This window comes from Kogia breviceps, chromosome 7, assembly GCF_026419965.1.
Source record: "Kogia breviceps isolate mKogBre1 chromosome 7, mKogBre1 haplotype 1, whole genome shotgun sequence".
Lineage (NCBI taxonomy): Eukaryota > Metazoa > Chordata > Mammalia > Artiodactyla > Physeteridae > Kogia > Kogia breviceps.
In genome coordinates, this window is record NC_081316.1 from 111,463,971 (window position 1) to 111,487,958 (window position 23,988).

At 45.0% G+C, this 23,988-nt stretch overlaps 1 protein-coding gene across 12 annotated transcripts in view; it reads left to right on the forward strand.

Annotated features, from left to right (window-relative positions):
• The window catches only part of GRAMD1B (GRAM domain containing 1B), a 251,804-nt gene that overhangs the window by 84,759 nt on the left and 143,057 nt on the right, over nucleotides 1-23,988 (forward strand). For 6 of the 12 annotated variants that reach the window (XM_067039199.1, XM_067039200.1, XM_067039213.1 and 3 more), the window contains exon 2: nucleotides 18,742-18,840. The exons of the other annotated variants lie outside the window; for them this stretch is intronic. In XM_067039199.1, the coding sequence (XP_066895300.1) occupies nucleotides 18,742-18,840 (99 nt within the window). The remainder of the gene's footprint in view (nucleotides 1-18,741; nucleotides 18,841-23,988) is intronic. 12 annotated transcript variants of the gene reach the window in all.

Here is a 23,988-nt window from a genome sequence, read left to right on the forward strand (position 1 = left end):
AGCTCAGACGGGCCTCATCCATTGTTAGGGGCAGGGTGATGGTTGTCCTAGGACGACTGCCTTTGCACCAGTCCAGGGGGCTGTCTGAGACAGCCTTGGAGGTAGAGGCTCTGGTTCTGTTATTTATTTATTTATTTATTTATTGCTGTGTGGTCCTGGGCAGGTTACTCAGTCTCTCTGGGCCTCAGTGTCTTTCTTCTTGGTAAAATGGAGAGTATACATTTCTTCTTCATCTTGTAAGACAGAATTCAGTAGATGTGTCTGAAGAATTGTGCTCATGTTATGATTAGTTAATAAAGCTGAGATTTCTTTGGTGGTCTGTGAGGCTTCTGAGTCTGCTACTCTGGTTAGCATAAGCTGAACAGTGGTTTATTGTTTCTTTGATGAGATGTCACTTTTCTGATATATTGATATGTGGTGAAAATGAGTTTATAACTTGTGGGCTGCTCTTGGCTGTCTGTCTCTTCAGTGTTGGTCTGCTTAAGGTTCTGAATCCAGGCTTATTTTTCCTTCTCCATCTCCCCTCCCTCTCCCTCACCCCACCCCCTTTCCTTCTCCTAAATCTACATACTATCCTTGGACTATTTTATTCACTCTCTTGAATGTAGTTATTCCTGCATGGTGATGATTCTCACACTTACATCTCAGACCTCATCTCTTTCCTGAGCCTTAAGCTCATCTCTCCAGCTGGCTGCTGGGCATTTCCATTGGAATGTTCTTCAAAACAGTCCATACCTGAACTCTTCACCTTTCCCTCCAAACCAGTTCCTCTCACTCTGTTCCTGGAGGTGAGGGTTTTGCACGGTTTCCTTGCTTTGGAGGGAGTCATCTTCTCATCTCCACCACCGTCTCGGCTCCCTGAGCCACCACCATCGCTCACATATGTTATTCAAGCGCCCTCCTAACTGGTCTCCCTGATGCCGCTGACCCTGCAGCCAGAGTTACCGTTCAGTGCCTTGGATGGATGCTTCCTTTTATTTCTAGGTCTTCACAGACATTGTTCCTTTGTGTGGAATTCCTCTTTCGTAACACTGACCCCCTTGGCCACCCTGCTCGTCTTCTCCTTTGGATCTTACCTTAGTTACTGTCCCTCTAGCAAGTATTTCCTGACTCAGTATTGACTACATCTGTGTTCTTAAGTTGTGACTACTTGGTCACATTGTATCTTTCACTGGATCAGAAGCTGTGAGGGCAGAGTTAATTGTGTTCAGTGTTTGTTTCATTCAGTGCTTGCTAAGCTCTTTGCCTGGAATGTAGTAAACATATACTTAGGGAGTGAATAAATAATCAAATGGATGAAGGACTCTAAGGAAATTTGATTTTCATGGAATTCTATTGGAAATCATTTTACAGAGCAGGAAGTCTTCTTGAAGTTGAATAATTATGCCCTCGTGGGCCATTTATGTAAATCTGGATTACTATGTATTACGTTTGTCTGTTTTAAGTCTTTTGGTTTCTTTCATGGTTTTTCCTTTGTATTGTGTCTTCCCTCAGACTGCAAGTGCCCAGAGACCAGACATGACTGCTCTTCTAAGGGTGTTCTCTATTTGGGGAGACAACTTTGGCCTCACCAGGTGAAGAGTGGTTGACCTCTCCCAAAACGAGGCCCCGGAGAGCAAGAGCACATTGGGGGCAATATTTTGGCTTGTAGTCAACCCGGGGCCCAGGTACAGTCTACAAATAGTGGTTAGCCTTTTCCCACCAAAGACCTGTGGCAGCTTTGAAGGCTATTTTTATTTTTGGAGCTGTGGTTGCCATGGTAACACAGTACATTTTTCCTAGTCTTCTGGTTCCAGGTCAGGACAACAGTCGTTCCTCTTGCAGGAGAGAAGGATTTTGTGATAGATGCACACCCTTCCTTCTACCCTTTTTCCCTCCTACTTAATCCAACCAATACTTATTGAACATCTGTTACATGCCAGGTACTGTGCTAGACACCAGAACCAATAGTGAACAAAACAGTTTCCGCCCTAGAGAGCTTACATCCTAGAGAGGGGAGAAAGACAGTAAACAAATTAACAATGCAACACTGATCCCTACTTATTTAAAAACAAGTTACTTGAGCACATCACCGAAAGGGAATTAGTGTGTTTTCTAAAATTGGGAAATCAGGAGTTGTAAAAGGAATGCCTTCCACGCTGCTCTGGAGAGAGATATGTTGGGTGTGGAGCTGGGGGCTGACTCCCCTCCCACCGATAGTAGGACTTCATTCAGTTCTGGAATGTAGATGCACCTGTTGCTCTGACCTCTCCCAAGACCTAGGGAGACATGGTATTAAGCTGGGCCTCTCTCTGCAGCTGTCAGGTGCCAGGGCAGTTGTTCTCCTGGGGTTTTGCTTCTTTCTTCCTCTTTGCTCCAGTGGAAGCCAAGAGCCAAAAGGCTGCCAATACAAATGGCCCTTCTTTATGTCGTGTAATGAGAGCCTTGAAGGCAGGTTGGGAATGCCATTAACTGGGGAACTATAGAGTATGGAGCCTTGAACTGGGAGCCTGGGGGGAGGTGCAGAGGAGAGAGGGGATGCTGACACCTGCTGTTGGGAGATTCCGGTCCGAGCGGCAGAGAATGGTGGCCGCTTGGACACAAATGAACGCAGTGCTGGCAATAGCAATGTGATAATCTCTTAATGTGGGGAACATTTGATCCTTTTCTCCATGATTTACAAGGCCCTGGGCTCCGGAAGCCGGCGCAGAGTATAATTATTCTTTGTATTTGCCCCAGCACTTACCACAGTGCCTGGCACACACCGAGCCTTCCAGTGACATGCTTCTGGCACAAAGCTCCACCCCTTCATTTGTTCCCGCATCCTAGGGGGTGGATGTAATGAGTATGTCCACTTGGATTTAAGGGAAATGAAACTCTGAAACACGTCCACATCCATACAACTGAGTAATGATGGAAATCTGACTCAAAAAGGTTGTGTCCTGTCACCTTTAATTTAGGCCTTTTTCTGTATTGTACAAACATGTTTACATCTGGCATTACACCAAGGCTGATGTTTGTGTGCTGACGGTGTGGGTCATTAAAATCCACAGGAGATGGTAAGTAAAGACCAAATATTAGAAGTGGCTGTTTCAGCATGCCTCACCCTGTGAAAAGCTTTGAATGGATTTTACTTCCCCTCCATTCCCTTCCCATTTGGAGGGACAGATTAAACTCTCAGGCTGTCACAGCGAGGCCGAGTCCAAATTCCGCAAAACCTGACAGCTTGGTTGCTCTGTGCCTTCCACTGAGCTCTGACTGGCCTGTGCCCTTGAAGGGTTTAGTCTAGTGTATTTATTATTCATCCACTCATTTGTTCAACAACAGATTTTAATTGAGTGTCTATTAGGCAGGCAATGCAAATCATACAAATAAATGTAAAATTTGAAAATGTGGCCAGTGCTTCCACAGAGGGGACACCAGTAGCCATTAACATTTGGTAGTCCTGGTGATTGGCCAGCCTCTGTTGTGAAAGACATCCTCTCTGTAGAAGATCTTCCTGAGGAAGGGGGTTTCATGGACATTTTGTTGTAGGAGAGCAGAAGCAAAATTTCCTCACAACATAGGGTCTAGCTCACTCATTTCACAGAATAGGCAAAGATGGCTCATGTTTTGTTGGCTGGAGAATCCCAGCTGTGAACATGGGGGTAACCAGGGCTTTTTCTGCTCCTTCCACTTTCTGCTGGACGTAGAAGCATTGAACGTTCCTTTGGTTTCTCCAGCAGAGGATATGGGCAGGAAAAACAAAAATTCTGTTTCTCACAAACATCGTTGATGCAGTGATTCAGAATTTAGGTATTTGGGGCTTTTTAACTGCATTTTTCTCCCTCATAGCCACAGAGAATCTAGAGTCCTAGAGCCTCTACCCGCAGTTGCCTGCTAGATTAAGGCCCCTTTGCTTGACAGGTGCTACTTGCAAATAATTCACTTTCACTGTCTTAATCAGCTCAGTAGTATCCTCACAAGGTTAATAAGAAATAGTTGGCACCGATAGCCTCATCCACCAGAGGGCAGACAACAGAAGCAAGAAGAACTACAGTTCTGCAGCCTGTGGAACGAAAACCACATTCACAGAAAAATAGACAAAATGAAAAGGCAGAGGACTTTGTACCAGATGAAGGGACCAGATGAAACCCCAGAAAAACAACTAAATGAAGTGAAGATAGGCAACCTTCCAGAAAAAGAATTCAGAATAATGATAGTGAAGATGATCCAGGACCTCGGAAAAAGAACAGAGGCAAAGATCGAGAAGATGCAAGAAATGTTTAACAAAGACCTAGAAGAATTAAAGAAGAAACAAACAGAGATGAACAATACAATAACTGAAATGGAAAATGCACTAGAAGGAATCAGTAGCAGAATAACTGAGACAGAAGAACAGATAAGTGACCTGGAAGATAGAAGGGTGGAATTCACTGCTGCGGAACAGAATAAAAAAAAAAGAATGAAAAGAAATGAAGACAGCCTAAGAGACCTCTGGGACAACATTAAACGCAACAACATTCGCATTATAGGGGTCCCAGAAGGAGAAGAGAGAGAGAGAAAGGACGCGAGAAAATATTTGAAGAGATTATAGTAGAAAACTTCGCTAACATGGGAAAGGAAATAGCCACCCAAGTCCAGGAAGCGCAGAGAGTCTCAGGCAGGATAAACCCAAAGAGAAACACGCCAAGACACGTAATCAAATTGACAAAAATTAAAGACAAAGAAAAATTATTGAAAGCAACAAGGGAAAAATGACAAATAACATACAAGGGAACTCCCATAAGTTTAACAGCTGATTTCTCATCAGAAACTCTACAAGCCAGAAGGGAGTGCCACGATATATTTAAAGTGATGAAAGGGAAGAACCTACAACCAAGATTATTCTACCCGGCAAGGATCTCATTCAGATTCCATGGAGAAGTCAAAAGCTTTACAGATAAGCAAAAGCTAAGAGAATTCAGCACCACCAAACCAGCTCTACAACAAGTGCTAAAGGAACTTCTCCAAGTGGGAAACACAAGAGAAGAAAAGGACCTACAAAAACAAACCCATAACAATTAAGAAAATGGTAATAGGAACATACATATCGATAATTACCTTAAACATGAATGCATTAAATGCTCCAACCAAAAGACACAGGCTCGCTAAATGGATACAAAAATAAGACCCATATATGTGCTGTCTACAAGAGACCCACTTCAGACCTAGGGAGACATACAGACTGAAAGTGAGGGGACGGAAAAAGATATTCCATGCAAATGGAAATGAAAAAGCTGGAGTAGCAATACTCAGATAAAGTAGACTTTAAAATAAAGAATGTTAAAAGAGACAAGGAAGGACACTGCATAATGATCAAGGGATCAATCCAAGAAGAAGATATAGCAATTATAAATATAGGAGCACCTCAATACATAAGGCAACAGCTAACAGCTCTAAAAGAGGAAATCGACAGTAACACAATAGTGGGGGACTTTAGCACCTCACTTACACCAATGGACACATCATCCAGACAGCAAATTTTAGTAAGGACACACAAGCTTTAAATGACACAATAGACCAGATAGATTTAACTGATATTTATAAGACATTCCATCCAAAAACAGCAGATTACACTTTCTCCTCAAGTGTGCATGGAACATTCTCCAGGATAGATCACATCTTGGGTCACAAATCAAGCCTTGGTAAATTTAAGAAAATTGAAGTCATACAAAGCACCTTTTCCAACCACACTGCTATGAGATTAGAAATCAATTACATGGGAAAAAAAGTAAAAAACACAAACACATGGAGCCTAAACAATATGTTACTAAATAACCAACAGATCACTGAAGAAATCAAAGGGGAAATCAATAGAGACAAATTAAAATGAACACACGATGATCTAAAACTTATGGGATGCAGCAAAAGCAGTTCTAAGAAGGAAGTTTATAGCCTACAAGCCTACCTCAAGAAAGAAGAAAAATCTCAAATAAACAATCTAACCTTACACCTAAAGGAACTAGAGAAAGAAGAACAAACAAAACCCAAAGTTAGTAGAAGGAAAGAAATCATCAAGATCAGAGCAGAAATAAATGAAATAGAAACAAAAAAACAATAGCAAAGATCAATAAAACTAAAAGCTGGTTCTTTGAGAAGATAAACAAAATTGATAAACCTTTAGCCAGACTCATCAAAAAAAAGAGGGAGAGAACTCAAGTCAATAAAATTAGAGATGAAAAAGGAGAAGTTACAACGGACACCACAGAAATACAAAGCATCCTAAGAGACTACTACAAGCAACTCTACACCAATAAAATGGACAACCTGGAAGAAGTGGACAAATTCTTAGAAAGGTATAACCTTCCAAGACTGAACCAGGAAGAAAGAGAAAATATGAACAGACCAATCACAGCACTGAAATTGAACTGTGCTTAAAAATCTTCCAACAAACGAAAGTCCAGGACCAGATGGCTTCACAGGTGAATTCTATCTAACATTTAGAGAAGAGCTAACACCCATCCTTCTCAAACTCTTCCAAAAAATTGCAGAGGAAGGAACACTCCCAAACTCATTCTTTGAGACCATCATCACCCTGATACCAAAACCAGACAAAGATGCTACAAAAAAAGAAAAGTACATACCAATATCACCAATGAATATAGATGCAAAAATCCTCAACAAAATACTAGCAAACAGAATCCAACAACACATTAAAAGGATCATACACCATAATCAAGTGGGATTTATCCCAGGGATGCAAGGATTCTTCAATATACGCAAATCAATCAATGTGATACACCATATTAACAAATTGAAGAAGAAAAACCATATGATCATCTCAATAGATGCAGAAAAAGCTTTTGACAAAATTCAACACCCATTGGGGCTTCCCTGGTGGTGCAGTGGTTGAGAATCCGCCTGCCGATGCAGGGGACACGCGTTCGTGCCCCGGTCCGGGAAGATCCCACATGCCACGGAGTGGCTGGGTCCGTGAGCCATGGCCTCTGAGCCTGTGCGTCCGGAGCCTGTGCTCCGCAACGGGAGAAGCCACAACAGTGAGAGGCCCGTGTACAACAACAACAACAACAACAACAACAAAAAAAAAATCAACACCCATTTATGATAAAAACTCTCCAGAAAGTGGGCATAGAGGGAACCTACCTCAACATAGTAAAGACCATATATGGCAAATGCACAGCAAACATCATTCTCAATGGTGAAAAACTGAAAACATTTCCTCTAAGATCAGGAACAAGACAAGATGTCCACTCTCACCACTATTATTCAGCATAGTTTTGGAAGTCCTAGTCATGGCAGTAAGAGAAGAAAAAGAAATAGAAGGAATACAGATTGGAAAAGAAGAAGTAAAACTGTCTCTGTTTGCAGATGACATGATACTATACATAATCCTAAAGATGCCACCTGCAAATTACTAGAGCTAATCAATGAATTTGGTAAAGTTGCAGGATACAAAATTAATGCACAGAAATCTCTTGCATTCCTATACACTAACAGTGAAAGATCAGAAAGAGAAATTAAGGAAACAATCCCATTCACCAATGCAACAAAAAGAATAACATACCTAGGAATAAACCTACCTAAGGAGGTAAAAGACCTGAACTCAGAAAACTATAAGACACTGATGAAAGAAATCAAAGATGATACAAAGAGATGGAGAGATATACCATGTTCTTGGATTGGAAGAATCAATATTGTGAAAATGACTATGCTACCCAAAGCAATCTACAGATTCAATGCAATCCCTATCAAATTACCAATGGCAATTTTTTTACAGAATTAGAACCAAAGAATCTTAAAATGTGTATGGAGACACAAAAGACCGCGAATAGCCAAAGCAATCTTGATGGAAAAAAATGGAGCTGGAAGAATCAGACTCCCTGACTTCAGACTATACTAGCAAGCTACGGTAATCAAGACAATATGGTCTTGGCACAAAAACAGGAATACAGATCAATAGAACAGGATAGAAAGCCCAGAGATAAACCCACACACCCATGATCAACTAATCTATGACAAAGGAGGCAAGGATATACAATGGAGAAAAGACAGTCTCCTCAATAGGTGGTTCTGGGAAAACTGGACAGCTACATGTAAAAGAACGAAATTAGAACACTCCCTAACACCATACACAAAAATAAACTCAAAATGGATTAGAGACCTAAGTGTAAGACTGGACACTAAAACTCTTAGAGGAAAACCTAGGAAGAACAATCTATGACATAAATCACAGCAAGATCTTTTTTAATCCACCTCCTAGAGTAATGGAAATAAAAACAAAAATAAACAAATGGGACCTAAAGAAACTTAAAATCTTTTGCAAAGCAAAGGAAACTACAAACAAGATGAAAAGACAATCCTCAGAATGGGAGAAAATATTTGCAAACGAAGCAATGGACAAAGGATTAATCTCCAAAATATATAAACAGCTTGTGCAGCTCAATATTAAAAAAACAAACAATCCAATCAAAAAAATGGGCAGAAGAACTAAATAGACATTTCTCCAAAGAGGACAGACAGATGGCCAAGAGGCACATGAAAAGCTGCTCAGCATCACTAATTATTAGAGAATTGCAAATCCAAATTACAGTGAGGTATCACCTCACACCTGTTAGAATGGGCATCATCAGGAAATCTACAAACAACAAATGCTGGAGAGGGTGTGGAGAAGAGGGAACCCTCTTGCACTGTGGGTGGGAATGTAAATTGATACAGCCACTATAGAGAACAGTATGGCGGTTCCTTAAAAAACTAAAAATAGAATTACCATATGACCCAGCAATCCCACTCACTACTGGGCATATACCCAGAGAAAACCATAATTCAAAAAGACACGTGCATCCCAATGTTCATTGCAGCACCATTTACAATAGCCAGGTCATGGAAGCGACCTAAATGCCCATCGACAGATGAATGGATCAAGAAGATGTGGTACATATATACAATGGAATATTATACAGCCATAAAAAGGAACGAAATTGGGTCATTTTTAGAGATGTGGATGGATCTAGAGACTGTCATACAGAGTGAAGTAAGTCAGAAAGAGAAAAACAAAATATTGTATATTATTGCATATATGTGGAACCTAGAAAAATGGTACAGATGAACTGGTTTGCAGGGGAAAAATAGAGACACAGATGTAGAGAACAAACTTATGGACACCAACGTGGGAAAGTGGTGGGGGGTGGTGGTGGTAGGATGAATTGGGAGATTGGGATTGACATATATACACTAATATGTGTAGAAAGGTAACTAATAAGACCCTGCTGTATAAAAAATAAATAAAATAAAATTCAAAAAAAATAGAAAGAGACAAGCTGTGGCCAATGATGAGCTGATATGGGAATCCAAAGTCTCAGCACCTTTGCCTCAACCGGGGTAATACCAGAAAGACATCCTAGGGCTTCCCTGGTGGCGCAGTGGTTGAGAGTCCGCCTGCCGATGCGGAGGACGCGGGTTCGTGCCCCGGTCCGGGAGGATCCCACGTGCCGCGGAGCGGCTGGGCCCGTGAGCCATGGCCGCAGAGCCTGCGCGTCCGGAGCCTGAGCTCCGCAACGGGAGAGGCCGCAACAGTGAGAGGCCCGCGTACCGCAAAAAAAAAAAAAAAAAAAAAAAACGACATCCTAGCTCAAAGCTCCCCATGGAATTGGCAGAAACAAACAAAAAACCAAAAAAACCCGAAATAGTTGGCGCCACGCAGGGAACTCCGAACCCCTCTCCTCCAGGTTAAGTGGATAGGAAATGGAGAATGATTGAATGAATGAATGAACGAACCTTAAAAAATAAATATATTGTGTATTTAATACATATAAATATTACATATGCATGTATTTATACACGTATGTATGTATACATATACATATATTTTTAAACCCTGGGTGTCCCTTAGGGCAAGTGAGGTCCCATTGGCCGTGGGGTGGCGCCTCACATTTACCAGGAAGAAATTTTAATTTGCATATTGAATAGGATTCTTGTCTTGATGTCAGCAGTCGGGTTAGATCCATCCACGTCAGAGAGACTAAGAGACTTGGGCTGCCCTGTTCTGGTTGAGGACAGGATAAGCCCACCTGTGGCTGAGTGATGAAGGGTCTGGAGTCATAGGTGGCGACTGATTGCGAATTAGAGAGTGATGGTGGCAGCTGAGGAAGAGAATGTTTCTCGCTCTCCCGAGGCTGTTCCTCTGCAAAATACCGTCCATAACTTCCCAGGCCGACTCTGTTCTTCACTCTGTCTGCACAGATGACTTCCCAGGGGCTGTCTGACTTCTATTCCAGTAGCAATTTCCAGCCTGCCTCCATGGGGTAAAATTCCAGCCTGGAGCGAGTTTGCCTCCCTCGGGCTGCTTTGCATCATCCGTTTCCTCCCACACAAATGGAGGATCATGATAATCCCCACCTTGTAGGTTGGTTTGAAGATGAACTAAGAAAGGCCAAGGCATCTCTCTAAAGTGTCTGTGCACAGGACGTGCTCACTTTCTGATCGTTTCCTTTTATCTCCCTCCCCTTCAAATTCAAGGGAAAGAGGTGTTTTCATATTGGTGTCCTTTGGGGCCAAGCTTATCTGATCCGAAGGACAGGCCCTGGGTCTTGTGGTTTTTTGTCATTGCACCACCTTTGCTGAGTCACTTGGGTTTGGCAGACCTGGAAAAAAGAGTGGTCCACGGGGTGGTTAGGGCAGTGTGTGATCGGCTAAGGCCTGTCCCGTCTCAGTATTTTCCCCGCGCACTTCTGGAACCTGATTCCCCTTCTCACGGGAAAGGGAGGGGGCCAAGTAACCAGCGCTGAAGGTGTTACACGCGTTTTGCCCGTTCTGAGTTTCCTGTGATGTGGCTTCGTGAATCTTTGGTTTCAGCTTAATCAGTGGTGCCGTGAGGCTCTGTTGGAGGACTAAATGCTGGAGGGCAGGATTGTCTTCTGAGATTGAGATGAGTGACATTCTTTGATATGCAGGATAATAAGGAGCGAAGATGCTTTGGGTGCTAGGGAGAAGAGGCAGAAAGAGAACTTTTAGAAAAATGAGAAGAAGTTGTAAGAAGGAGCCAAGGTAAGATTTAAAGACAGTCTTTAAGAGAGAGATGAGGGCGGGGAGCGGGAGGTACAAACTGTTAGGTGTAAGGTGGGCTCGAGGATGTATTGTGCAACGTGGGGGATACAGCCAATATTTTGTAATAACTAAATGAAAGTTACCTTTTAAAATTACCTAAAAAATGAACAATTAAAAGCATATGAAGCATCTGCGAGACGGGGATTGATTTTGTGTGTGCTTTGTGACGCTTCTGCCATCTTTCATGAGACTTATTTGGGGAACTTATAGTTTGAGAAACACTTCAACTTGTTATATCTGAATATTTTTGTGAGCACTTAGCCTTATATTAGTAGGAATGTTATGATCTGTTTTATCCCCATCAACATCAGTGATAAATATTGTTTGAATATGTACTGTGTAAGAGACATGTTTAATATTTAGGAAAATAGGAAAGCAAACATTTAAGTCTGCTTTGGTAGAATCTGCCACTTAATACTGATGTGAACTTGACATATTTTTTTCTTTTTTGAGATTCCTCTTCTCACCACCCGATTTTATTATCGTCATTATATTTTTCACTTTTGAAATTATCCTATTTTTTAAGTTGTCTTTGTTGATGATCCGTATCCCATCTCTGCAGCTGTACTGCTAAGCCACAAGAATTTGAGGTCTTTACAAACAGGGGCCTTGGCTGCTACTATGTCTCTGGTTAGAACAGAGCTGGTACCTAGAAAACACTCAAGGACAGCACAGAACGCATATATTTTATGGAATGAACTGTGGTTAGTAGTTATTCTCATTATCAGTGAGTGCACCAAAGGGCTAGGAAAAAAAATGCAAAATACCTCCTCTTTGCTCTAGGAGTTTATATTCTCGAACCCGAAGGGCAGCCGTGGGCAGAACTGCTGACTGGAGTTTTATTTTTTGCAATGCTATTAAATACCTCTGTGGCTTTATATGTGTCTCTTAACTTCTTTGGCCTTTGGTTTCCTGTTCTGAAAGGGAATGAAGTAGACAAGGTCTTCTTTTTTTATTTTTCCCCCCTTTAAAAATATTTATTTATTTTGGCTGCACAGGGTCTTTGTTGCAGGATGCGGGATCTTCGTTGCGGTATGCATACGGTATCTAGTTCCCTGACCAGGGATCGAACCCGGGCCCCCTGCACTGGGAGCGCGGAGTCTTACCCACTGGACCACGAGGGAAGTCCAGACAAGATCATCTTTTAGGCCTCTTTTTGCTGTCAGGGTTGGTCCATGACTTTATTAGTAGAATTACAGGCGATGATAAAATGATAAGCTGCAGACAGAGTAACAGGGAAAGGAAGCAGGGCTCAACAGGAAGTCTGCAGAAGTGAGCCAGGACGGTTTCTGTCTCTGCCCGTGAAATGCCTCTCCAGGTATCTGAGTGGCACTGGTCCTCCCCTCCCTGCTGCGCAGCCAAGGCCACCTTGCCCTCCTGGTTCAGTTCACGCGGCTCCCTTCTCTGCTGATCACTGAGCTCTCAAACTGATTTTCCCCGCAGATATCCTTACTTACTTAAACCTTACTCAGCTTCCCTGCATGTTGAAGGCCAGAAGTGGCCTCGGTGGTCATCCAGCACACTCAGCAAACTGAGGTTCAGAACGGTGAGGCTGCTTGCTCTGTGTGCTGCCGAGTTAGTGGCGGAGCCAGAGCTGGACCCAGACTTCTGAGCCCGGCCCCAGCACTATTGCTGCACCGTACTTGTGCTCTGTCTTCCATGTGTTTTTATTCTTAATAGGTGAGTGTTGCTTTACGCACAACTCCAAAATGAGTGTGTATGGATGCTCTAGAGAACCCAGCTGGGTGCCCTGAAGTCTTTTCATAACCCACTTTAGCAGCCCTCCTGCTCTCGCTGCAGATACAAGGCTCACTGAAGATTTGCTGCAGACTTACCTTACCATTAGTTGATGAAGGTGGTAATAATTAAGTAGTCAGCAGTTATTTATTGCTTGTCGCACATTTGTTTTGCACTGTGCTAAAGTGGTGGGAATGCCAAAGAAGGAGCTAGAACCGCCCTCAAGCGCTGGCAGGCAGAGGAAGCAGGACCTTCCAGATTTCTCCCTCGCCTGCTCCCGTCACCTGCAGTCAGGCACCTCCTACCTCTTTCCCCGCTCGTCGATTCTCCCCTTCCTCATCTCCTTAGCTTGAGCCTTCATCCCCTCTGCTTTACTGAGGGGGGCTTCCTTAAAGGCCTCCCACTTTTAACCCTTTACTTTCTCCCAATAAACAAATCACTCTCCTCTCCAGATTTCTTCAATGCCTCCTTGTCCTCTACAGGATGAAATTTCCTCCTGTTTCTGGAACACACAAGGCCCTTTGTGATGCAGACCCTGCTTGCTTGTGCACATTCATCTCTTGCCATGCCCACGTCCTCCTTCATCTCCAGCAGTGTGGGCTTCGTGCTAAGGTCGAGGTCCTTGACTGAGCTTGCATCTGTTGCTTGCCATGTACCAGTCTCTCCACTTGGAATGTGGTCTGCTAGTCAAATTTTACTCATCTTTTAAATGTCAGCTCAAATGCTTCCTCCTCTGTGGAGTGCTCTCTGTGTTCCCATGCAACCCAGGTGTTCTTTCACTGGTATGGATGCTGAACTTTGTACATACATTTCCCCATCGTGCCCTCTGTGAAGCAGTTACCTTATTGTGTGTGATCTCATTGTTCGATGGACGGTCTCTTTCTCCACTAGGCGGTCAACTCCTTAAGGGTGGAATGTATCCTTCTCTTTGTGTTCCCTCAAATGGAGCCTGGCACATAGTAAGTGCTCCGGAAATGCTGGTTTGAATGAAAGATGTGATTTCACTAAGTACTATTGAAACTAAGTCAAGGATAGAATACTTTTTACCCCAAGAAGGAAGAGTTATTCCAAATGCTGTAGAAATGTCAGAAAAAATTGAGATAGGAAAAAAGGCCATTAGGCAGTCATTGGTGACCTCTGATAAAGGAACGGTTTGTATCAGGCAGTAGAATTGGAAGCTTGATTGTAGGGGGTGCAGTGAATAGAGAGGGAGTGGATGCAGCTGGTGGCGATCGCCAGTTCGGGGAGGTGGGTAATGAAAGGGAAAAAAGGTGGGTAGCTTCAAGAAGTATGATGCAACCAAAATAGCCTGACCCATTTGGAGTGAATATTCACCCTCTTGGGGCAACTGGGCATCACAAATACCAACTTGTCTCACATCCAAATGAGACTCTGGCAGCTGAGCTCAGGAATGGAGCCTGCCCATGCAGTGTCATTCATTACCTTCTCACTCAGATTGCCCAGAGAAGGAACTGGATGTAAAGAAGAGTCTGAAGCAGATGACTTTTTTGATCTAAAGAATCCTAGCTAGGTCTTCCCTGGTGGCACAGCGGTTGAGAGTCCGCCTGCCGATGCAGGGGACGCGGGTTCGTGCCCCGGTCCGGGAGGATCCCACGTGCCACGGAGCGGCTGGGCCCGTGAGCCATGGCCGCTGGGCCTGCGCGTCTGGAGCCTGTGCTCCGCAACGGGAGAGGCCACGAGAGTGAGAGGCCCGCATACCGCCGAAAAAAGAAAAAAAAAAAAAGGAATCTTAGCTAAAGAAACAGGGAAGGGCCAGGGTTTCCCCTGCTTGTTGTAACCCCCTCACTCATTTACTGCTGAAATGTGAGTGATGAGCAGGAAAGAGAGAGGAGAACAGGAGCATTTTGAGTGACAAGAACGTGTAGGGTATGTATGTACACGTGGAATACTTTTTAAGTGTCAGCTCTGCAGATGGGCAATTACAGAATGGAAGTAGAGCTTCTGGACCAGCTCTCTGTGCTCCTCTAATTTCCCCTCAACTCTGAGTCGGATCTCCTTAGCCAGTGACTCATGTTGTTGGAGAGGACGAAAAATTTCCTGTATCCTTCTAGGTTCTTCTGGCTGGTCTAAGAATGAAATTGACATGAGACAGATGACCAGGAGAAAATCACACAGGAGTTTAATAACATGTGCACATGAGAGAGACCCAGGAAATCTCAGTAATTTGCCGTAACAGCCCAAGCCCTCTCCTTAAATACCACCCTCAGCTAAAGACAGAAGAGGATGCTGAGGGTGGGGAGAGTCAGTTCTGGGAGGTGACTGGGAAGAGCACAGAGAACAAGGGTGACTGTGATTCAGATCTCAGTTGTTCCCTTCTCCACTGACAAGAGTTGCTGGAGATTTGGTCCTCCTCCTCTTCCAGGTGGAGAGGGAGATGGACTGATAGATGGAGATTTCCCTTACAAATGTAGAAGTCTCTTACAGAAGGGCAACTCCTGCGTGGTGTTTAGAGCCCTTCCCAGGTCTGCTGTTTTCTCAGAAAATAACCAGCTTAAAACAATCGATGTGCCAAAGAGACATATTTTAGGGTGGCAAATTCTGCTCCCATATAATGTATATGCTGTCAGCCCAGCAGAGTTACCGAGAGGACTCGGACCGAGAGGACTCAACACTCTTGCAGGCTTCAGGCATCTTCCAGCACAATTGCCGGCCTAGTCCTGAGCTTGGAAAAGCATTTAAAGGACGTTGTTTTAGGAGGGGCGCTGTGTTGGTCAGAAAGAACATCGTAGATGAGTGATAGTTACAGTGGAGTGAGGGCAGATGAAGGGACTTGGTTACATTAAATGGGACACTCGTAGTCTTGGTCTAAATAAATCAAGAAGACTAGAACAGAATTTGAATAAAAAATATTTCTTCACATACTGACTTTGAAAAATGCATGGAGTAGGCACTCAGTACATGTTAGATTCCCTTTCCTCTATGAAACAAACTTTTGGTTCTTCATAATTAATAGTCTTTAGCCTTTCAGCTTCATTTCTCAACACACATTAGGGTTCTTGAGGGTAGGGTCTTCGGGTACTTTTGTGTCTGCTGCTTTCTAGCACAGTACCTGGCCCACCCAAAGTGTGCTTTCTCATCTTTTCCCTGTTTACAGGCTGCCATTCAAAGAGTCCTTTCAATGAATTTTAAATGAATGAATGATCCACTTTGTAGATCATCAAAATCTATTTTATGCCCTTGTCCATGTGGGTGAAGCCCAGAGCAGAACTTGAAGAGGGTTAATTGAATATAGGACAGGATGCGATGGGCGGGGTGGGAGGTTGTTTCATTAACATTCTCAAACCCCAAATTAACGATTTGTGGTGTATTCAACTTCGGCTTTCTTCTGTTCACTATTCTCATAACAGGTGTTCCAGTACCTGTTGCCTTCTAGCTAGTAAAAAGTGGACAATGAGGGAATTTCTTGGTCCAGTGGTTAGGACTCTGTGCTTCCACTGCAGGGGGCATGGGTTTGATTCCCTGGTCAGGGAACTAAGATCCTGCCTGCCGCATGGCACGGCCGAAAAAAAAACAAAAAAGACAGTGAGTGGTGTATACCTTATCAGAAAGTTGTCAAAGTGCTTGGCCGAAAAGATAGGCATTTACTCCTGTGTGGAAACAGATCAGGCTGTTAGACCCTGACATCCTCACTCTAGGTCCAGTCCATACTGTTTCTTCCCAGGCCCCTGAGGGGCTCTCTGTGAGTTGGTAAATGACTAAAGTTCTTGGTTAGAAATTTTTATTTCTTCCAATTGGAAAAAACCCGGGATAACAGTTTTACCAGAAGCCAGTTTTTCCTGGGGCTGAGGGCAAAGTTGGATGGGGGATGGATGGGGACAGGGACGGGACGGGAGTGGGGGCAGGGAAGGGGAGGCAAGGAGGCTGCAAGGCCTCTTTCTGGAAAACAGCACAGCCTGCAGTCTGTCCTTGAACTCCATGGTCCCTCCATGGTATCTGGCCATTTGTCTGTGACAGGGTTTCTGCATAAACAACCCTCCTCCCCCATGTGTCCTTCGTCCTGTAGGACTCAAGAATTCGTCCTTCTTTCTAATTTATTTATTTATTTTTGGCTGTGTTGGGTCTCCGTTTCTGTGCGAGGGCTTTCTCTAGTTGAGGCGAGCAGGGGCCACTCTTCATCGCGGTGCGTGGGCCTCTCACTGCCGTGGCCTCTCTTGCTGCGGAGCACAGGCTCCAGATGCGCAGGCTCAGTAGTTGTGGCTCACGGGCCCAGTTGCTCCATGGCACGTGGGATCTTCCCAGACCAGGACTCGAACCCGTGTCCCCTGCACTGGCAGGCAGATTCTCAACCACTGCGCCACCAGGGAAGCCCCGTCCTTCTTTCTAGATGCATCAGCTTCTCCTCTCCTTGGGTGCCTCTGTTCTTGGCCCCTGGGGCAGAACACAAGGCTTTTTGTATCTTGCCTACCTTAACCTTTAGGACTCATACACTTGCAGCTTAAGGGATTTGAATTCTGTTAACTAGAGGGAAACAGACAGGTGGTGACAAAATTAACTGCCAGTTGGGAAGCCAGAGTCATAAAATGTCTTGAAAACATATTTATTTTTAATTGAGTTGGATCTTCAATAAGCTGTAAAATAGACTCTTGCCACTTTCTGGGGGGGGGGGGTGAATCTGGAACATTCCTGTGGGAATTCACCAGTTGTTTCTGGAGCATCAGCTGCCCAGTCTACTCCAGGTTAGCTCCTAAATCAAGCTGCTCCTACCTCAGCTGGCAGTAGAATCAAGTTGGCACTGCCAAGTGTTTCCTACGCTTCTTTCTGAGAAGAGGCCCTCAGGGCACTTGCATTTCTGTTCTGCGGCTGGCCTACCCTTCCTGAGTCCTGCTCTCAGACCTAAATGAGATGGTCCTGGCCTCCCTGGTCTTCGAAGACTCCCCCTTGGGCTCAGGCCACCCCTCCCCTGGCTTCCTGGAAGTCTCTCGAGGCCTGGCTCTGGCTCTAAGATGTCCTGTGCTCTCGCCGGGCACAGTGCTCTGGTTTATTTGGTGTGCCTTGTGGCTTTTTCACCAGCCGGTTGATGAGACAGCTCTACTCTGAGCCATAAGTTATTTTTTTCAGTGATCATCAAACACTTGTTTATTTCTGTGATTTCACCTGTGGCCTTGAGACCTCATGGCAGGTTGCGTTATCGGTCCCATCTCACGTCAGTGCCTGTTGACTGGTGCGGGCAAACGCTTGTCACTTCTCGTTTCGAGGTTTTTGCGGCCTTGGACCTCCCAGATGTTCTTGCTTTCTGGCTAAGGGCTGTCTCCTGCAGGGCGGACACGTTGGCAGTTTCAGCAGAATGAACTTTCAGGCTCTTCCCAGTTCCCCCACCTCAAGCTCACATCTGCCCCAGTCTCATCACTGAGGCCATTCCTGACGCCCAGCCCTTCCCAGTCTCAAGTGAAGGCCATGGCCCCGCGTGGCCATGTTCTCAAGGTGAAAGAATCAAGAATTCTGGAGTAGAAAGCCTGGGTTGAAATCCTCATTCCTTAGCTTACCAACCATTCGCTCTTAGACATGTCATATATTCTCCTGAATCCTTATTTTCTTCATCTTTAAAATGAGGATCAGGAATTCCCTGGTGGTCCAGTGGTTTGGACTTGGCGCTCTCACTGCCAAGGGCCCTGGTTCGATCCCTGGTCGGCTGGTTGGGGAACTAAAATCCCACAAGCCGCACGGTGCGACCAAAAAACAATAAAATGAGGATCAGAGTATATATATATGTGTATATATATACACACATATATTTTATCTACTTTATAAGGTTGGAAAGATCAGATGGAAGAATGTACAAGAAAGCACTTTGTAGACTGGAGAGCACTGTTTAAATGTGAAGGATTTACTGTTCGTATTAAACACATTAGTCTGCAAGAGCTTGACTACACTGAAAAAAGCAGCCCGTACTTGCGCTAAAGGAGGGTTTCTCTGATGCAGCCAACAGGTTACCTCCAAGGCTCGGGCACGACCACCATCAACACTGGCGATAGCTGCTCAGGCTTGGATTTTCCGCAGCTCTGCAGCTCAAAGGGTCAGGTAGGAAGAGAAAATCAGTGAGGCCCTGGAGAGACAGCCAGGCTTCTGCGTGACATGGGGCTCGATTGGCCAAGGTGGGAGATGCAGTTATTGAGGTGGGGTCTGTGGGATCATGTAGAAGAGACATTTAGGGGACGATATGAACAAAGCTTGGAGGAATGAGTGGACGTGGTGTATTTGGAGAGCACAACTGGCTCAGGGTCAACAGCACTTAGGCGGAACTTCCTGTGGGGGGAAGTTGAGAAGTTGGTTTTGGGTTGTAAGGCCTCGTGTGTGACAGAGGTCTTTGGACTGTCATCTGTGACATTAGGGGAAACCTTCAGGGGACTTGGGAAGAGGCATGTCTAGCTCTGTTTTAGAAGATAAAGGTGGTGGTCTAGGCGAATTCCTTGCTGGACTAGCTTGCATCCGTCAGTTGTGCACATAGCTTCCCAGTTGTGATAATTTTAGTGACATCACGTTGGTGCTTGAAATCTCACGTGGTGGGAAAATTTACAGCACAGAAGTCAACAAGTGATACAAGTCATTCCCCTTTCCCCTTCAAGCTGGTTGTTAAAAATTTATCAGGGACTTCCCTGGTGGCGCAGTGGTTAAGAATCCACCTGCCAACGCAGGGTTCGAGCCCTGGGTCGGGAAGATCCCACATGCCGCGGAGCAACTACACCCGTGCACCACAACTACTGAGCCTGCGCTCTGGACCCCATGAGCCACAACTACTGAGCCCGTGCACCACAACTACTGAAGTCTGCGCGCCTAGAGCCCACGTTCTGCCACAAGAGAAGCCGCCGCAATGAGAAGCCCGTGCACCGCAACGAAGGGTAGCCCCTGCTCGCCGCAGCTAGAGAAAGCCCGTGCGCAGCAACGAAGACCCGATGCAGCCAAAAATAAATAAATAAGTTTATTAGAAAAAAAAAGTTATCCAGCACAGTTAAAGGGCCATTTCAGTAGGGTAGGACTTTGGTACAATAGTTTGCAGACTTGGGATATGCCTTAAAAATCCTTCAGGCTCCACCCAGACACCCAGAATCAGAATCCAGGGCAAGTGAGGATGTAGGAACCTATCTTTAAAAAAGTTTTCAGGGCTTCCCTGGTGGCGCAGTGGTTGAGAATCCACCTGCCAATGCAAGGGACATGGGTTCGTGCCCCGGTCCGGGAAGATCCCACATGCCGCGGAGCGGCTGGGCCCGTGAGCCGTGGCCGCTGAGCCTGCGCGTCCGGGGCCTGGGGTCCGCAACGGGAGAGGCCACAACAGTGAGAGGCCCGCGTACCGCAAAAAAATATATATAAGATAAAAGTTTTTCAGTCAGTTCTTGTGCAGCCAGTCTGGTGTGACCGGGGCAGGGACAGGAGGAGTAGGGAGGAGGGGACGGATATAAAAGATGTTTCAAAGGTAGGAGCAACAGAACTTGGTGACAGATTGGAGGTAGGGAGCGGAGGAGAGGGAGCCGCTAAAACTATTTCTGAGTTTCCTTGTTTGGATAGCTAAGTGGATGGGTGGCGATGCAGGTGGCTGAGCGAAGGAAAGCAGATGCAAGTGGTTTGGTAGAAGAGGTGAGAGTGCGGGAGGGAGCAGACAGTTTGGGGCATGCTGCTTGAGGAGCCCATGGACGCAGGGTTTTGGTCACGTCCTGTAAGCAGCTGCGTCCAGGGAACTGATGCTCGGTGGAACGGTCCAAGCTGGTGGTACAGGTTTGGGAGTCAACGTGTGGGTCGTTGAGGCCATGGACTTGCACGAGATTATCGGGGGAGAATGTGTAGTGAAAAGAAGGTGACTGTGGGCAGGACTCTAACCCTGCAGAGGTTGGTAGAGCGGAGCCAGGAGGAGATCCAGCAAACACCTGTTTGTATATTGATTACCGAAGTCAGTGGTTCCTTGGAGAGCGGGGTTCCTTTAGGTATTAACAGAATTTCCAAAGGCTTAATAGAAACCCACACATTGTTTCCTTTGAATTCTATCAACCCAATGTGGTGAGGTGTGTTGCTGGATGCTGACCTGAATGGTAGCTGTGTGCCTTTGACTAAAAACACGCTCACAAATTAACCAGGAGACAGATAGTGTGTTGTCAGTTATCTCTTTCAAAACCTGATAGTTGGGGATATAATTTAAGGGTCCTTGGTGTGGAGGAAGTAGGGGTGTGTGGGGAGCACAAGAAGGGCTCTTGGTGTGTCCTGGGAAGTCTCCTAACTTGTTCCTCTGAGGGGAAATCGACGGAGAAGGAACTTTAACCCATTTTGAGCAGTTTAGATAAAGTGACCAGGATCAAGATGATTGGCCAAGGGACATCCCTGGCTGTCCGGTGGTTAGGACTCCATACTTCTACTGCCAGGGCCCCGGGTTCGATCCCTGGTTGGGGAACTAAGATCCCGCAAGCCACGTGGTGCAGCCCCCCCCAAAAAAGATGATTGTCCAAGAAAAGGTTTTGAGGTTATCTGTGGACAAAGTGGCTTCTGGCTCTCCTGGGGTTTGAGAGCTCTTTGCAGCTTCCTGGCACTTCCTTCCTTCTCCAATGTGCAGGCTCTGGATTTGGAAGGAAGGGATTTTCTAAAGGCAGGAGGGGCCCCAGGGGGCTGGGGAGGGAGAAAAGCGAGGGAAAGTGGGAGGAGGCTGCTGTCTGAGACTCTGCTGCCCAGGGCCTTGGCGTATTCTCACAGACGTCAGGTCCTGGGAAACAACTCCTCGGCCCCGTTCCGTCCTGAGTAAAGGTTTACTACCAGGAGACCTGGTGAACTTGTATTTACTCTCTTCAGACGGTCTAAGATTTCAGTGTGATGCTGAGTAGTGATTGAGGCCAAGGAAGCTACTGGGATGTGGGAAACTAGAAAGAGGCAGCTTTAGCTAAGCGCAATTGAAGAGACATAAGCTGGCACAATTCTCCTTGCTTTCCCCCTCCCCCCTGCCTTCAGGCCCCATTGGAGGGATGTAATGGGGTAGGTGTAAGTCTTTTAATTGTGTGAGGTGAGAGGCCTAGAATTTTGTCGTGGGTGAGGGATGCTTTACCCTTTGTGAAAACTATCTCAGAACAGGGCATTCGAGAAAATTTTTTTTTTTTTCCAACCAAAGCTTGACTATCTATATTCTTGAGAGCCAGGGATTAGCATGAAAATTTAAAACTCATTGTTTGGGATTAGTAGGTACAAACTTCTATATATAAAATAGGTAAACAACTAGATTCTACTGTATAGCATAGGGAACTATATTCAATATCTTGTAATAAACTATAATGGAAAAGAATCTGAAAAAGAAGATAGATATACACACACACATATATATATGTGTGTGTGTATAACCAAATCACTTTGCTCTACACCCGAAACTAACACAAACTGTAAATCAACCAAACTTCAATAAAAAAGGAAAAAAAAAAAAGGAATACCAATGTCACCAAAAAAAAAAAAAAAAAAAAAAGGTACAAACTTCCAGCTATAAAATACCTAAGTCCTGGGGATGTAATGTTCAGCGTGGTGACAATAGTTAATAATATGATGTTGCCTATTTGAAAGTTGCTGAGAGAGTAAATCTTAAAAGCTCTCATCACAAGGAAAAAAACTGTGGGACTTCCATGGCGGTCCAGTGGTTAGGACTTGGCGCTTTCACTGCTGGGGCCTGGGTTCAATCCCTGGTTGGGAACTAAGATCCCGCAGGCCTTGCGGTACGGCCAAAAAAAAAAAAGTAACTATATATGGTGACAGATGTTAGACTTATTGTGGTGATCATTTTGCAATATATACAAATATTGAATCATTATGTTGTACACCTGAAACTAATACAATGTTTTATATCAATTATACCTCAATCAAATAAATAAAAATTTAAAAATTAACAAAAGAGAAAATTTAATATTCATAGTCATTTTACAAAGAAAGAAACAACAGGGCTTCCCTGGTGGCGCAGTGGTTGAGAGTCCGCCTGCCGATGCAGGGGACACGGGTTCGTGCCCGGTCTGGGAAGACCCCACATGCCGTGGAGCAGCTGGGCCCGTGAGCCATGGCCGCTGGGCCTGCGCGTCCGGAGCCTGTGCTCCGCAACGGGAGAGGCCACAACAGTGAGAAGCCTGCGTACCACAAAAAAAAAAAAAAAAGAAACAACCAAAAAAAATTGCAGCCTTGGGCTTCAGAGTCTTTTCCCACTGACGAATACCTGTGATGTCTAATTGGAGGGGCACCTTCTTTCCTGTTCGCCCTCCAGTGGAGGTTCTGACAAGCATGAGGTACGGCCTCCTCATGTTGGATAACTGAGAGCTGGGCCACAACTCTGGCATAGGGGTGGGGCAGAGGAGGGCTGGTGTTAGGAGGGCCATGCCAGCCCTCATGGGTTTGCTTACAGTGGTGGCTTTATTTAGAAGGTGCACATCTAATTCAGGTTGGCATCTCCAGAACACCAAACCCTGAAGTTTAGTCTGCTGGAAACATGGATGAATGAATGGTCCATCAGGAATTCATACAGACTGGTGGGCTTCTTGAGGTCACAGACCAGGCCTTACAAATCCAGTAAGGCCTAGCAGGATACTTTGAACACAGGTGTCCAGAAAAGGTTGATGAACGTTTAGGAAGCACGTTGTAATCTAGAGGGAGCATGTAATCTGTACTCAGCAAAGTGTCTTTCTGGACTGGCCGGGGAGTATTCAGCAGAAAGTGGAGACCTCAGAGGGAGGACAAGGCTATGCATTTGTACATTAATTTATCGTGTTGTACATCTAATATGTGCTAAGGACAGCGCTGGGCACTGGGGATGGAAAGAAATGACATAAAATGGGACCTTTGTTCTCAAATAACTTACAGCATGGTAGAAGGTATACAGAACTGAATCAGTAATCACTGTATCCCAAGGAGTATGATAAGTGTTATGATAAAGGCAAGTACAGGGCAGGGTGATAAAGGGACCATAGTGTGGGTGGTGGCTATCGAGGAAGATTTCCCTGAGAAGGTACTACTTTTGGAGGATGATAATAGCTATAATATTGAGTATCTACTCAATGCCAGATACCTTTCTAAGTATTTTGTGGGTACTAATTTATTTAATTTTCACAACACCCCAGTGAAGAAGATACTTTTATCATCCCCACTTTATGGAGGGTGAAATTGAGTAGGTGGAAGAATCGAGATTTGAGCGCCGACGGGCTTAATCCCTGAACATCCTGCCTCAGCCAA